This window comes from Cyprinus carpio, chromosome B9 (genome assembly GCF_018340385.1).
Source record: "Cyprinus carpio isolate SPL01 chromosome B9, ASM1834038v1, whole genome shotgun sequence".
NCBI lineage: Eukaryota > Metazoa > Chordata > Actinopteri > Cypriniformes > Cyprinidae > Cyprinus > Cyprinus carpio.
The window spans coordinates 13835983-13852234 of NC_056605.1; the positions used below are offsets into that span (position 1 = coordinate 13835983).

Sequence of the window (16252 nt, forward strand, 5' to 3'; positions counted from 1 at the left end):
CCCTTTAAACATGAACTACTACAAGGAGCTCTCTTAAACAATGCATGCAGTCTTCAGAGAGCAAAATGAAATCTAGAGTGTAAGAAGCAACGATGTAGCATCTTCACAATGTGTGTGTGTGGGTGTGCATGAGCATCTCCACAGCGAAAACCAACAGCTCCTTAAATCTCACTTTGCGGTTCACACTTCATTAGATCCAGTCCTGTAAAAAGGTCACTGTGGTTCTGTAGCATCTGCGCCATTCACACTGTAGCAATTCTCTCACGCGCGCATACATCCACATGCAAAGACCCAGAAACACTCTCTCTAAAATTACACCATGTCCAATCGCCACTAATCTCAACGGCATGGGGTCCGCCTGGCTTTCTGAGGGAGAGAAAGAGATAGCAGAAACATCCTTGCTAATACCTCTTTGTGACAAAGGAAGTTGTGAATATTTGTTTAGAGTGGTTTTCAGTGTAGTGCTATTATGTTGCTAGGGTTTTTTTATGTGGTTGCTAGGGTGTTGTCAGTGGTTCGATTAAAGCCACTACCATGACTTTTAATCCAGGTATCTAGGGAACAGAATATGATATATCTATATTAAAATACTATGCGACACCAAATAAGGTCATAATTAATTTGGTTTATAATTTGGTTTATGTATAATAATAATTCTATACCACTTTGTATAAATAAATTACTCTATAAATAAAACAAAATGAACTAAATGTATAATTTATTTACAATGCAAATAAATAATAATAAATAAAATTAAAACACTTCAAACTTTAAATGCTGCAATTAACTCAACATTAATGTACAATAAGAAAAATAGATCTCAGTTCAGAAATGCATTAAGATTTGCTAAAGAATACAATTAAACGTGTAAATAAATTAATAATTTAAATAAATTAAAGTTTTTAAAGATAAGTGTTTGATGGTGGCAAAGGCAATCTAAATATAAAAACAGGCAGTGATAAGAATACACAATTAAATAACAGCAATTAGAAAATCTGTAATATTCCCTTACTTTCCAACATTTATTGGAAAAAAAAACAACAATAAATCACAGAAGCCATTATGGTTAAGGATCTGTTCTAATCGTTAAAAAGAGTAATAATAATAGACTATAACACACTATATAAACAGATTCTGATGCCTGTGCGACAAACATGTAGAGTCTCAACTGGGGAAGAAAAAAACAGACATTTGTCATATAGCTTCAACCTGACAAACAGAGACATGACACAGGTTAAAAGGCTTTCCACTGCCAAGAGACTCATAATGACAGAGAGCGTGACAAGACTGTGCCCTGCTGTCAGCAGAAAGCCCAATTGTGAGGCACTTAGAGTGCTGCGCTCTGTGGGGCCGAGACGTGGAGACTGTCCTTCAAGCCTCCACCTGTAACCCCCATCAGACGTACAGCTCCCAGAGAGTAATCGGCCCTCTTACAGCTGTCTATTCACTGAAGTCCACAATCAGGAGGAGGAACACCTGGGAACTCACTCGGCACAATGGGCCACATCTCAGCATCAGGACAGAGCATGCTTTTTTGCTGTACTTGTTTGCAGGACTGCACAATTTGACCCCAAATTTTGTTATTATATATCAATATGACTACAAAGTACAAACACCACTAACAACAACACCAACAGCAATATGCATTATATTATTATAAAGTTGTAATAATGTATTATTAAACCATCAGCTTTTATTTTAGTCTTTCTGAGACACTGAAAAAACGAATAATGAGCTACTTGTGCTCAGAAACACAGCGCATATATTTACTGAATAAAATCACAGCCTTTGCAATTTGATAATCAAACTAAGCCTTAATCTTGATTTGGGTTTTATTTAAATTAATTGTGCAGCCCTATTGAATGCATTATATATATATATATATATATAATATATATATATATATATATATATATATATATATATATATATATATATATATATATATATATATATATAATATTTCTGTTATTTTTCATTTAGATGATCTGTGCCATTATCTGTCCATTTAGCTAATCTTTAAGTATTGTTACATCTTAAGCAAATCTTAAAAAGTGTAATTTTTATACTAAATATTATAATGCTATGATGCCACTATGATTCACTTGTAGCATTTTAAAATGGCTATTTTAGTTTTAAGTGTTTTATTTTTAATTTATTTGTATAAAATAATATAGAATTTTAACACTGGCCTAAACATCAGGCAGATTTATTTATTTATTTTTTTTTTTTACATTATTATATCTAGCAGTCATATCGACTTTTGTTTATAGTTTATTATACTTTATGGGGGTTTATCAACCTGAAATTGCAAGATTGGCAGGAAGTCTGTCTCCCTCGTTCTCTTGGGCACCATTACCCTTTCACTGTGCATCTACCTCATTCTTCTCTCTACCTGTCATAATATCAGCCTTTAAGCTGAATTCCCTTCCATTCTTCAGTCTTCATTCCTTTTTCCATCTTTGTTCCTCAACATTCAATTATCCCATTTCTTCGCTATTCTTTCTCCGTCTCTCTCAGCTGTGAGGCACACAGAAGAAAACTCTTTCCAGTAGTGAAAGTAACTGGATGCACTCTTACCCGCACTCCATCTGGCCATATCAGCACTTCCCTTAAATCAGTCTAACTAATCAATAGCCACAACAAACTCTGACGCTCCAGTTCTGTATAAATGTGTGCCAGTCAGATGCAGGCTGTACAACCGTGAAGAATCTGACCTTCCCTACTGAGAAAGAAACCTTGGTCAGGGTAGAGTTATGGCTATAGTGGAGCACAAAGGCTAAGAAAATGCTTCTATTGAGTAGCTATAAAGCAGTGGTTGGGAAGCTAAACACATGACACCAGTAATGAGACGGGCACCATGTTTTTTCAACAAAAGCAACACTCGCATCACTAACTCAAACATAATATTTTATAAATCGACAGAGTGGGATAACCTCCATTCGCACAAATTCATCAAACATTCACTCAGAGGCTCCAAAAGTGTGTCTCGCTTCAGAGAGGAGTGTGTTAGAGCGATTTATAGCTATATTTCGGCTATGTTTCCCTTTCACTGTGGTCATTCATCAGGAATGACATACATCTCCCTACTGGCAGAAAAAAAAGGAAGACCTTCTGAGAAATGGTTATAGACACTAAATCTATGTGTCTAGTTCAGTCTAATTTAAAGACTGTTATACCAATATTTTTGTGTGGAATATATTTTATGCTTAGTTAATCATACATCTATATGACTTACTATATTCTGTGAAGTGTATTCCTTAAGTGTACATATTAGTACCCAAATGGTATGTATTAGTACCTTTTGAAATGTATATCACCATACCATTATCTTAGCTACATTCTAACAACAAAACATTTAATTCAATTGTAAGTACAGTTTCTGATACATGTCTGCTTTACTGTCTATGCCGAGCAACGGTTATCAACCATGTTCCTGGAGCCCCCAAAACTGCATGTCTCCACAGTCAAACACACCTGATTCAGGTCATCAGCTCATTTGCAGAGACCCTGAAATGGGTGCATCAGACAGAGGAAACATGCAAAATGTGCAGCATTGGGGGAGATGGTGTAGACTGCAATAGAGACTGTTTAAAATGCTAGTATTATGTAGCCATATCAGACATTTTATGATCAGACCACAGTTTCTTTTTTTGCTAGCAGGTCCACATTGGTTATCATTAACAGCACACGTCTGCAAAGGTTCACCATGTGTAAACTTACGATGAATGTTTCACAACTGATTATGTTTCTCATCAAGATAGCAGTATCCCAATCAGATCACATTAATCAGTGTAAACAAGGGAAATAGTGGCATATTGATGTAATGTTTTGTTCTCATTGCACAAAATTGCTTTAAAAAATCCATTCATTCAGACTGAGATTAATTAATAAAATCAGTTGTTAATCAGTTTTCAAATAATTCACAATTGGAACTTAAATCAGCTTGGATCAGATTTCATGTGCCTTTTCCATTTCAAACTACAAAAAAAGAACAAGACCATAGTTCCTTTTGAGGTCCAACTTCAGTTACGATGCTTCAAAAGGTAGCTACTTGTATAGGCAGTAGACAGCAAGGCAGCTCACTAGTGTTCAGAACAGCTTTAGACTATCTGTTAAATCAGAAGAAGTCCATCACTAATGACCCCCGAGTCGCCAACAGCAGGATTTATTGTTAGTATGAAAGAGCATGACTTCAAATAAACAACATGCATTTTAAGACACCTGCACTGATGATAGTTATGCACGCACACACAATCTGTAGAACCTCTCTATAAAGCACATCCCTTGCTCGTTCATCTGTACACATCTCAGCAGGGATGGGGCAAGGCTGAGCTGTCGGAGAAAGAGTGATGGCCATTTTGCATTCAAGAAGAACAGCATCTGCAAAGTCACGGCACTCTCATTTCCATTACCATTTATCTACACATCCATCAGATCAATGTGAAGATTTAGATCCTTCTCTCTCTTTTTCATCCATCCAATCCATACACAGGCTGCTGCTTCTAGAATTACAATCTACAGTTGCCCAACTTCCTAATTTGTGGTTGTTCTGGTTTTACATGTATATTGGTACACGTATCTACAATTCGGCATGGTACTGCTAAATCTAAATGCATGCGCCCCTGTGGATATACATGCTCATTATACCTGTGTGCAGATGGAGACAAGCGGCAGCCACCAGGCTGAGATGGGCCTGCGTGTCCCCAGAGACGGGGCTGCCCTGCAGGGGTCCAGACAGCCCACGCATCAAACGCTGCAGCATGCAGCCATCTGTCTCCAACCGCTGCACAACTGCAAATGGCTGTGTCCCGTCTTGGAGACGCCATGCGTTTTAATGCTGATCTGTGTATTGAGGCATTACAGGAAGAAAGACAAATACATTACATAGTGTGCCACAAATCACAGATGCACTACTGATGCTCAAGAAATAGTTTGTGTTAAACCATAACAACATTTGCTGTCCAAACATGTTGAACTAAATTCACTTGCATGACGTGAGGGGGCAGATAAATGAAGCAGAAACCTTAAAAAAGTGGGACTAAACAGGCAGTCTACCGTTACAGGATAAAATGAACAAAACCAGGGGACGCAGATGGAAATAAACAAATGTTGTCATCATTATTTTTATTATTATTGACCAGTATATTATCTGATTAGATATCAACCTACATTTGAAAGGAGAAAATGTACAAAAAACAACACAAAATAAATATTAAGAATCAAAATATAGAAAACATCTAAGTAATGATAAATCACAATTGCAGGCCCTGTGACTGAAAAATATGAAAAATAGAAGAACATACCAATTTTAAAAATGGTAAAATTACAATTCTAGTATTAGATATCTTCTCTCAAGCCATCTTAATTTCTTCATTTTCAAACATTAAACTACTGCGCTTTTATTGTGATGGAACACTGCAGGGACCCCTTCAAAACTTCTCTTTTGTTGACAACAGATGGTTCATAAGTGGTTCTCATTACAAGTTTAGGAAGATAGTTATTGTATGTTGTGTTCACAAATGCATATCATAAGCAACCTAAATTCACAGTAGATATGGAGTTTTTTTTCTGTAGCGTTTACTGTAAACCAAGCCGTTTTAATTTAACGTGCAGACCTACTGTACAGTCAGTAAAAATCTAACATCGTCACTGTACACACATATCGTATTGAAGTTAAATTTACCACAGATGTGTAACTAAAGCTAAAGGTAAAACAATAAACCACATCACGCCACCTACACATGAAGCTTCTCCACATTATGGCTTGAGCATCAACTTGACACTCAATTGAACCATTGCGAAATAAACGTACATGATATACATTTGTCAAGCATATGACATCTATTACCACCCTAGTCACAAAAATGATACTTAGAGTGACGCGATGAGTCAGTCACACATTCTACAAACAAAAACCCACACATTCTCACAGATGAGATGCATCTGTGGGCCGAATCAAAGACAACAGAAGACATAAAATCACTTTGATTTCACCATTTAGACTAATCAGCTGATGAAATCTGCAGTGAAGCTGATGGAGAAAACATGACCTCAGAGTAACTCTGATACCATCTTTTATGCAAAAAGCATCCTTTGAAGAGAGACAAATGATTAATATACTCCCCTTAAACTATCAGCATGCAGTGTGAGGCTAGTGAATACTACAAAGCTAAGCTGTGGCATAGAGGGACTCGAATATATACTAAACCTAAACACTATAATGTATTTTTTTTTTCAGGTACAATTTTGGTATCTTAATGGATCTATTAACAATTGTATTACTTCTGGGGTGAAAATAAAAAAAGAAGTGTAATTTCATCACATAGAAGATAGACTTAAGTAACACTCTGCATCTCATGGAAGTAATGGCAGGCTAAGCTAACCTGTGTGCTGAGAGGTGAAAGACGTCTGGAAAGTGAATCAGCCGAATCCTTCACAACATGTTTTTACCCAGCATACTTTTTTGTGCTGATGTCATGCTAATTATACTATAATCCTCTGCACACATCATCCCTGACACGAACACTGCTGGGAAAGGGTGTCCATAGCAACTCTCCAGCTTTTAATGTTTTCATATTCATATCTGCTGCTTTCTGCAAGTGGATGTCAATGCTCCTGTGCTTACCAGGGAACACAGGCTAACACAGTGACAAAGACGTAACACAAATTCAGAAATATCTCTATACCTGAACAGTGAAGTGTGTACATGTAAATCCGTCCACTAGAAAATAAAGTACTTTCATTTAATATCAGAACAATGCAGATTAATTTGTGAATTGATCTATCCAATATTTAACTTGAAAAATAATAGTAAGACACTATAAATAATCTTGCTTTACTTTCACAACAACTGTTCTGAAAATATCTAGACTAGTGTTTCTCAACCAGAGGACCTGGGCCTCAGCAACTTCTCTTCAACTTCAAACAAGTGTCTCTCTCTCTCATATATCCTGAATAAATAATGTAGCCTGATTTTAAAAGTATGATTTGTAAACATAAAAAATCATGCAAATAACACAATCTTAAAACCCCATGTGCATGTTATAATGAGCATAAATTTTTCTTGTTATGCCAAATCTAAAAATAAATCACAATCACAGGGAAGGTAATGTAAATTAATGTGTTAAAAAGAGTGGAATCCCTGAAGAACAATCAGTTCCCTAAAACTACTGTAATTTAATTTTTGTAATTGCATTTATAATTATTTAACTATTACTTCCTTTTTAATTGATGGAAACAAGGAATGTCCATAGATTAAAATAAGTTCTGAAAACAAAACTCTAGGGGGCCTTTGAATACGTTTGTGGACAACTGTGTGTGTGTGTGGATTTTCTCTTTTCTGAATTGCCACACTGTGTGACGTGACAAATGTAGTCACAAAATAATAGACATCACCTCGATATCAGATCACAAGCGGTCACAGCAATACCAAGTGTAAATCTGTCTCACCTGACCACTTGCGATCAGATCACCCGAAACCGATGTTAATGGCAGGCTAGTAGTGAAAAAAGACCCATCACACACATCAACTGACAACCACACCCTGATATGCCCGTCCTTGACCCCAGGGGGCACAGCTGCTCTGTTTTCAATACTACAATGGACTACACAAAAGAAAGAAGAGAAAATCCCCAATTAGAAACACCATCAATCCTAGCCTTGGGCACACAGCCTGTATTTGCGTGCATACGTGCTTGTGTGTCTATGAGTGGAGAAAGCAACCTGACACAGCAGTGCGGTCAGCTCTGTCGGCTGTCTTTGTTGCTGCCATACAAAGAGGGAAAAGATCTGAGAGGGCGTACAGGGGTTTTCCCCCAACCCCAGCTTGTGAACAACTGTGTGTCTTCAGTTACGGCAAATACGTTCATGGCAAAATGATGCTTGTAGACCAGAGACAGAACAACTGGTCCGCCTCAGTGGAAAAATGCTGATGCCAGACAGACAACTGGAGCTGTAACATGGTTAACCAGAGTGCTGAGTCAGTGAGGAAAGTCTGGGGTTTTCGAATAACAGGCAGGAAGATCCCGACACACTGAAGAGCGCTGGCAGATGTTTGGACTTTATTAGTGCTTGTCCACCACCTCAAAACAAATGTGATAAAAAGTCTATTATATACTGTATATGACAGAGTCATATTTCCATGTAAACTCTCGAGTCAACAGGAGAGGAAAGAAATAAGGAGAGAAAGAGGGATGACAGAGAAAGTAGGTTACAGTATGTTGTTGTGGGGGGCAACTCATGAAGCACTGACATGGACCAAGTGGGATGAAATTAAAATATGTAGGTGAGAGAGGGGTAAGCTGTGCCACTTTTTACTTAAAGTAGTCCTCAACACAAAAGAGAAATTAGATAGAAGTAAAACTAAATAGAGAATAAAGAAATATCTCAAACAAATGAAGGTGTTGTAAACAACCAGGGGAAAAACATGATATCTGTATATATATTCACTGATCTACAAAATCCCTGGACTAACAGACTGTCAGATAGCCAAACATGAATGGATGTGAACGAGAGCATACATAACATACTGACAACATTCAATAGATGAGGAAATTAGAAAACATCTACTATAATGAACATTAAACTGCAACTGTTCATATGTAGAGACATTGCTTAATCCCGAATCTCGGCCAATGGTGTGTTTCCCAAAAGCATCTTTAGCCAACTATGGTCTCAACTTCCGTTGTTACCACCATAGTTCAACGATTCAGTGTTTCCCGAAACCACAGCTCAAACAAACAATCTCAAACAGCATCACAAACTTATGTGGTTGGTACTACACCTCCCCACCAGTGGTTGAGCATAGTTTCTTGTTAATAAGACATATGTACTTAAAGGGATAGTTCACCCAAAAATCAAAATTATGTCATTAATGACTCACCCTCATGTCGTTCCAAACCCGTGAGACCTCCGTTCATCTTCGGAACACAATATTAGATTTAGTCCGAGAGCTTTCTGTCCCTCCATTGAGAATGTATGTACGGTATACTGTCCACGTCCAGAAAGTTAATAAAAACATCTTCAAAGTAGTCCATGTGACATCAGAGGGTCCGTTAGAATTTTTTTGAAGCATCGAAAATACATTTTGGTCCAAAATTATCAAAAACTACGACTTTATTCAGCATTGACTTCTCTCCCGGGTCTGTTATTAGCGCGTTCACAGCACATCCGGTTCACGAACGAATCACTCGATGTAACCGGATCTTCTTGAACCAGTTCACCAAATCGAACTGAATCGTTTGAAACGGTTCGCGTCAACAATAAGCATTAATCCACAAATGACTTAAGCTGTTAACTTTTTTTTAACATGGCTGACACTCCCTCTGAGTTCAAATAAACCAATATCCCGGAGTAATTCATTTACTCAAACAGTACACTGACTGAACCGAGCCAGATAACGAACGAAACATTGACTCGTTCTCGAGTCAAGAACCGTTTCTGTCGGACGCGTGCGATTCGAGAACCGAGGAGCTGATGATACTGCGCATGCGTGAAGCAGACTGACACACAGCACGTCTGAACCGAACTGGTTCTTTTGGTGATTGATTCTGAACTGATTCTGTGCTAATGTTATGAGCGCGGGTAAACCGAAGGCTTGAATCAAGGGCAATCATCACCAATGAAGTCATTACGTCGAGCGCAAAAGAACTGGTGAACCGTTTTCAGCAACCGGTTTATTGAATCAAACTGTCCGAAAGAACCGGTTCGCGGTTTCCATCCAACTTCCCATCACTACCGGTAATCCGAAAACCGATGCAACCGGTTCTTGACTCGAGAACGAGTCAATGTTTCGTTCGTTATCTGGCTCGGTTCAGTCAGTGTACTGTTTGAGTAAATGAATTACCTCCGGGATATTGGTTTATTTGAACTCAGAGGGAGTGTCAGCCATGTTAAAAAAGTTGACAGCTTAAGTCATTTGTGGATTAATGCTTATTGTTGACGCGAACCGTTTCAAACGATTCAGTTCGATTTGGTGAACTGGTTCAAGAAGATCCGGTTACATCGAGTGATTCGTTCGCGAACCGGATGTGCTGTGAACGCGCTCATAACAGACCCGGGAGAGAAGTCAATGCTGAATAAAGTCGTAGTTTTTTATATTTTTGGACCAAAATGTATTTTCGATGCTTCAAAAAATTCTAACGGACCCTCTGATGTCACATGGACTACTTTGATGATGTTTTTATTACCTTTCTGGACATGGACAGTATACCGTACATACATTCTCAATGGAGGGTCAGAAAGCTCTCAGATTAAATCTAAAATATCTGATACTGTGTTCCGAAGATGAACGGAGGTCTCACGGGTTTGGAACGACATGAGGGTGAGTCATTAATGACATAATTTTGATTTTTGGGTGAACTATCCCTTTAAGCAAGCTAACATGCAGTACAATCTATATCTTCCTTTCTACTTTAATATATAAACATTTTAAACTGTATATTTTAGCGCATCCTTAATAAGTGGCATTTTTGAAGAGTGTGTATTTAACTATGCACTCAAACGGTTGCATTTCCATCATTTGAACCATACTGGTTCAACAATATTGGACCGTTGTTAATGCAGTGGAGTACTTTGAATTTCTGCTAATTAATTGATTCGAGATCTCCGAGATACTGCTTTACTCAACATGGCACCTGATGTATAATTTACTATTTTTTGTTCCCTGTCATTTGGGAATGTTCATTTGAACTATGGTTTTGGGAAACACAGAATCAATGAACTATGTTGGTAGCAACAGAAGCTGCGACCATAGTTGGCTAAGGATGCTTTTGGGAAGCGCACCCCAAATTGACACCGCAACACTGGTTCAACCGATGGCATGACTTTGGGACGGGACTATCTGTTTGGCAGGCAGACAGACATGTTTAAAAACAATTATGGTTTGAGACGTAACGCACGTCACCTTTAAATCTAATCAAAGACACAAAGTAGCAGATTTACTTCCCTAGTAAAGGCAAAGATTAAGAGTGATAGTGTTCATGTGATGATGGCTAGAATATTACACTCTGCTAAAATGTGTCAAGGTTAAACTAAGCTAGCAATAATCTTCTTTCACACATCAAAAGAAAAACGAGTCACAAGGAGTTTAAAATATTTTCCAGCTTGAGGAGCAAACCATACTGGGACGATGAGCCACCTACAGTCACAGGAGGTTCTCCACTTAATAAAAACTTTGATGGAAGCACCGCTTAATGATCATTTAATCATAAATAACCATTCCAAATACCATCAAAATGTGAATAAAACATTGAGAGGTCTGTCAAGAGCGTCTGACTACATGTGTGGACGCCGTTCGCTCTCAGAGCTGGGATTAGTGCTGCATTACCAGCTCTTTATCACTGGGATAATCAGCCCATCATTAAGGGGGAAATCTAATGGGATGTTAGGGGTACAAGAGCCCTGTAATCCGATTACAGTGATGAGCTCATTAGCCATACCTCTATTCCCCAAAACATCAAGCAAAGTTCTGCAATTTGTTTTCCAGAAGAAGGAAACAATAAGATGGACCGCAACAAATCAATAGGCAAGCAGTAATCTGTAAATCTCATCAAACGAATCAAGAATTTTTAGTGCTGTAATTGAACGCACTGGAGAAAAATAGCACAGAAATAATTACTGATAATACATCTGTGACATCTAGTCACTGTCTCATTACCATAATGTGTGTTGTCGTGGCTTCCAAGGTCCTTTCAGAAATGAATCAGAAGATTGATGTTCCAACTTGAAGAAAGGCCCTGACACACCAAAGAAAGATGCAGATAAGGAACTGGCGAGAACGGGGAGGAAAGAGGATAGCACGCTCACCATGACACGGCAACAGCAGGAAGGGGAGCAAAATGGAGAGGCGGAAGGATGAGAGGGCACAAAGGATTGATGTAGAACAATGGGACAATGGATCCAAGAGGAAGAAAAAAAGAGAATTAAACAGAAAGAGAAGTAAACAGTAGAGGACAGAAGTGAGTACATCTCTCTTTGCTCTCTCTCTCTATATTTCTTGATAAATTTCAACCCCCTCCGGGAATCTATCTCTCTTCTTGAGCTCTAACTCAGCTGTCCTGCTAGAGTTTATCAGTGAGTCTGGCTGACAACCCCGCCATACGACTGCTTGGATCAGCAGAAATTTACAAGGTATAGAGACACATAGGAAAGTGATTACCAGTATTTCCCACAAAACACATTCACTATATCCAGAGAACCAATCAGATTGCAACACTGCAGCTAATGAATGGGCTCCCGCGCTTGCTTTACAGTGAGCCAATGTCTGCTTCTGCATTAGCATGAGAAAAGAGATGGCCAGTTATTCTCTGATGCACTATTCATGTGATGTCATGCTTTTATCTGGTCTGTTTAAAGACATAGTCCACCAAAAAAAAAAAAAGAAATTTCTGTCAGCATTTAACTTCACCTCATGTCAAACCAAACCCATAAGTCTTCTGTTCATCTTCAGAACAGAAATTAAGAAATGTTTAATACTTTCTAAGCAAGTTTGTCCATTCATTGAAATGCTATGCAGCTAAAATTTCAAAATCCAAAAAAGCCAGACTTTATTTACATGTAAACACTGATCAACGCACATGTTGCTTAATGCACGAGAACCAATGAACTTCACTCTGCGCATCAAGCAGCTCAGAAGTCTCATTTTTGCTGAACTTTCCCTAAACAAAAGGAGAGTGATTTATTTATTTGCAACAGATTAGACAAAGGTCAAGTGCAAAATCTCAAAATTTCTGTTGCAAAATCATGGTTGTTTTCTCAAAGGTTTCCCAAGTACTGCCCTTATCTGCCTCTAGCCAGACATTGATTGAGCCAAAAGTTGTCTTTCTATCCAAACTGCAGATTTAATTTATGTATACAAATATTGCAAAAACTATTTTCGAAAACAAACACTGTGTTTTAATTCCATGTGTTCAAGGGGTGTTTGCATTTTTTAATTGCAACACTTCACCTTTAAACCCAAATCAGACCATCATATAAACAATTAGTCTACATAGCGCAGTTGAAAAAAAATGACAGAAGGTTATTCCATGTCAATATAAATGTTAATTTCACCTTTAAAACCAAATCAGAACATCATAATAAATAATTACATAGAGCAGTAGAAAAAAAAATGACAGATGGTTATTCTGGTTGATAAATGTAATAGATGTTGTTATAGTTTTGTGGAGCAGGCTTTTGTTCCAGTTTGCACAATCCTTCTGCACTCAAATAATGAGGGGACAATCATGATTAATGAATACAATGAATTAATTCATGATTAGCTTTTTCCAAAAAAAAGAGGAAAAAACAAAGATTTTGTCCCATATGCTCCGGGGGTTTTGGCACCCACTTCCTCCCCTATAAGCGTGCTCCCCTCTCAGTCCTTCTGTCACTCGCTCTCTGTCCTCTTCAGCTCCTCTTTTTCCATCCCATCTCTCAGTCGCACCCTCAGCAGCTCCCGCCCCTGCTCACATCTCTCCTTACTTTTCCATTTGTCTTTTCAAAAACGCCGCCTACCACAGATGGGCAACCCCTGTGACCAATTAAACAACTCCTCAGGATGGCCACAGTTACAGGCTTTACCATCTGATCAGTCTGTTGAGGTGTGTTTAATGTGCCCGTGCATGAGTGTATGAAATGTTACATTGTGAGAATAAACGAGTTTATGATTCATTACATGTGCCATGATGTGTGACTATAAGTTAGTTGTGCCAGTGTGTCACAGCATTACATGTGGGTGAGGAATTGCTGTCGTAAACCATGCGTGGGGAGAGCCAAGGCTTTGCCAAAGGATTAAGGCGACAAAGGCTCCAAAGGCAGCACAGCGCTAATGCGGCGGCTGGTTGTAAACCACAATGGAATGGTGCGATATCCTTCATGGCGAGCCAATAAAAAAATCCCTCTGATTAAACAACCACAAATACCATAGAGACTGAGCCAGTCTGGACATTAGCAGTACAAAAGAGTCATCAGGAGAGGTCAAATCCATTTATTTGCTAGACTGAGCAACCACCATGGACTCACGGTGAGAAATCAGCCGTATGAGGAGCCAAGCTAATATCATAACTGGCTACGAAGGGTGAACAGAAACAGAAGGTAGCCATCCAAACAGGGCAAGCCTTCAGCTGGACCGTGGGGGCAAAATAAGCAGGATGCAACTTTGTTAAAGGAATAGTTCACCCAAAAATGAAATGTGTCATTATTTACTAACAAAAAATAGATTTAGCAAGATGTCCAAACTGTCCATTTCCCAACCCAGACTCATTGGAAATTTGCACCTGTGCCACATTTCATGACACTTTCAAAGTGAAATGGGTTTGAGTGGCATTACACTAAAGCACAATTAACTTATAACCTCAAAACAGATGAAGGTAAATCTGGCAACATTTTATTATGTATATTGTTGCGCATATCCCAGCAGTTTGTAAATGAAATGTCCAGTGAGTGGTGCTAAAAGGTTTATGCACAGGTGGTTAGGTTTAGGGTAGGTGGTATGTTATTTTCAAATGCAATAGTATTAACATTAGCAAACCTGGGATAAACACACATTTGCTGCAGCAATCATGGCATTTTAGCTTGCTTCTACAAGTCTTTGAGCTGTTTTACTGTGATTCATGTTCTATGTGAATTATCCTTTATCGCCCCATTCGTGTAAAGTGCAATGCTTTACCAACATGTTTACTATTTCAAAAAAGTCATATATAGAGCTGGTTTTTATGATTCAAAATGGATTAGTTGACAAACCATGCACCGTGGTAAAAATCTTATGAGGCCATAATACAGTACTATGCAATGAAATGCAGGAAAATAAGTCTTTATTACTCAATAACTCACCCCTGCAATCAGAATTTGTGTGAGTTTGTGTTTTACTGTCACTAGTGTTCATTTCAACTGGAAACTGCAGTGAATTGTATGTATAGGTAGTTGTAGTTTTGCAGGTAGTGTAACATTTTTCTAATGAGCCTAGGTTGTATTTTGCATATGATGACTGAATGGTGCTGTCAATCTTAAAAAATGACAATAATACAACCTGTACACAACATTACATACTTCTGGAGTCATCACCTAATTTAGGTCATCTAATGTTGCTTGACAGCCACAGTCCCCATTAACTTTCACTGCAGCTTGGATGCTCTGTTTATTATCCTCTTTTGTATTCCACAGAAGAAAGAAAGTGACTTCATATGACACAAGCGTGAGCAAACGGTGACAGAACTTTAATTGTTGGGTGACCTATTCCTTTTAAGCCCAGCCAGATTGCAGGATCACGGGTGGTGCTGAGGGCAGCAGCAAAGGATCTGAATGGCAGGGTCTGTGAGTGTGAGGATGCCCAGGGGTCTGGCTGAGATGCAAGAAACGAGGAGGGAGTGTAAAGGCACACATCCAGGTGGGCAGCAGATGCAACCAAAGAACACCCGTTCCATCTCAACCAAGAGAAGGCGGGATGTACAGATGGGGTGAATGAGCTTTCCCTACAGAATAGCAGGCTGGGCGGAGGCGGTTGTGAATGGGCACAGGTGGCAGCATATGTGCACTGTCCTGGTCTATTGAATATGGCTGACATAAGCTTGAGGAGATTAGCATACACAACCTCCATTATGTTACTATAGCAGAAGGGAGCAGGAAAGAGATATGCATAATGTACATTATTTAAAGCCCTTTGACAGTGACTAGTCTCAACAAAAGCTGTCCTGTAATGCTGTTAAATCACTAATTGGTTTAATGTACAGAAATATAGATGTTACATTAAAAACAATTGCTTTAGAATTTCTTTAACAGAAAAATAAGTAAAAATTGATTGATTTTGGCTAATGGGTCATGGTTTGAGCATGTGCTATCTTAACCATACCATCTGGTTTCAAAGACCATCTTTCTACACCATTCAAGCTTTATAGAAATTGCTAATATGTACATACATTATGGTGTAGATGTCTGTCCAGTGCCTGACTGAAGGGCTCTAAAAAGGAGGATATTAATTGATATTTGTCCCTGTCTGCTGTCTGGCCACTGAGGTTCATGTTGAAAAGCTGAAATTGGAAAGCAGTGCTGGCAGGAGTTTAGGATAAGTCATGAGCGTGACATTGCTTTAATGAGTTGGATTTTAAAGACAACAGATTGTCAACTTTGCCCTGTGTTGTCACGGCAACACGACCTGTAATACATAAAAGTATAAAAAAAATAATAATTAAATACTTAATCCTGAGTGGCTGAATAAGCTTTATGGGTAGATGTTCCGTTAATTAATTCATTTAATTCCCTCTCTCATTTTAAT

The 16252-nt window shown here is 38.5% G+C and overlaps 1 protein-coding gene across 2 annotated transcripts in view; it reads right to left on the bottom strand.

Moving 5' to 3' along the window:
• The window catches only part of LOC109096696 (immunoglobulin superfamily member 3-like), a 134900-nt gene that overhangs the window by 70191 nt on the left and 48457 nt on the right, over positions 1 to 16252 (bottom strand). Inside the window, exon 2 of one of the 2 annotated variants that reach the window (XM_042731052.1) lies at positions 4651 to 4845. The exons of the other annotated variant lie outside the window; for it this stretch is intronic. Coding sequence (XP_042586986.1) covers positions 4651 to 4765 — 115 coding nt within the window. The 5' untranslated portion in view covers positions 4766 to 4845. The remainder of the gene's footprint in view (positions 1 to 4650; positions 4846 to 16252) is intronic. 2 annotated transcript variants of the gene reach the window in all.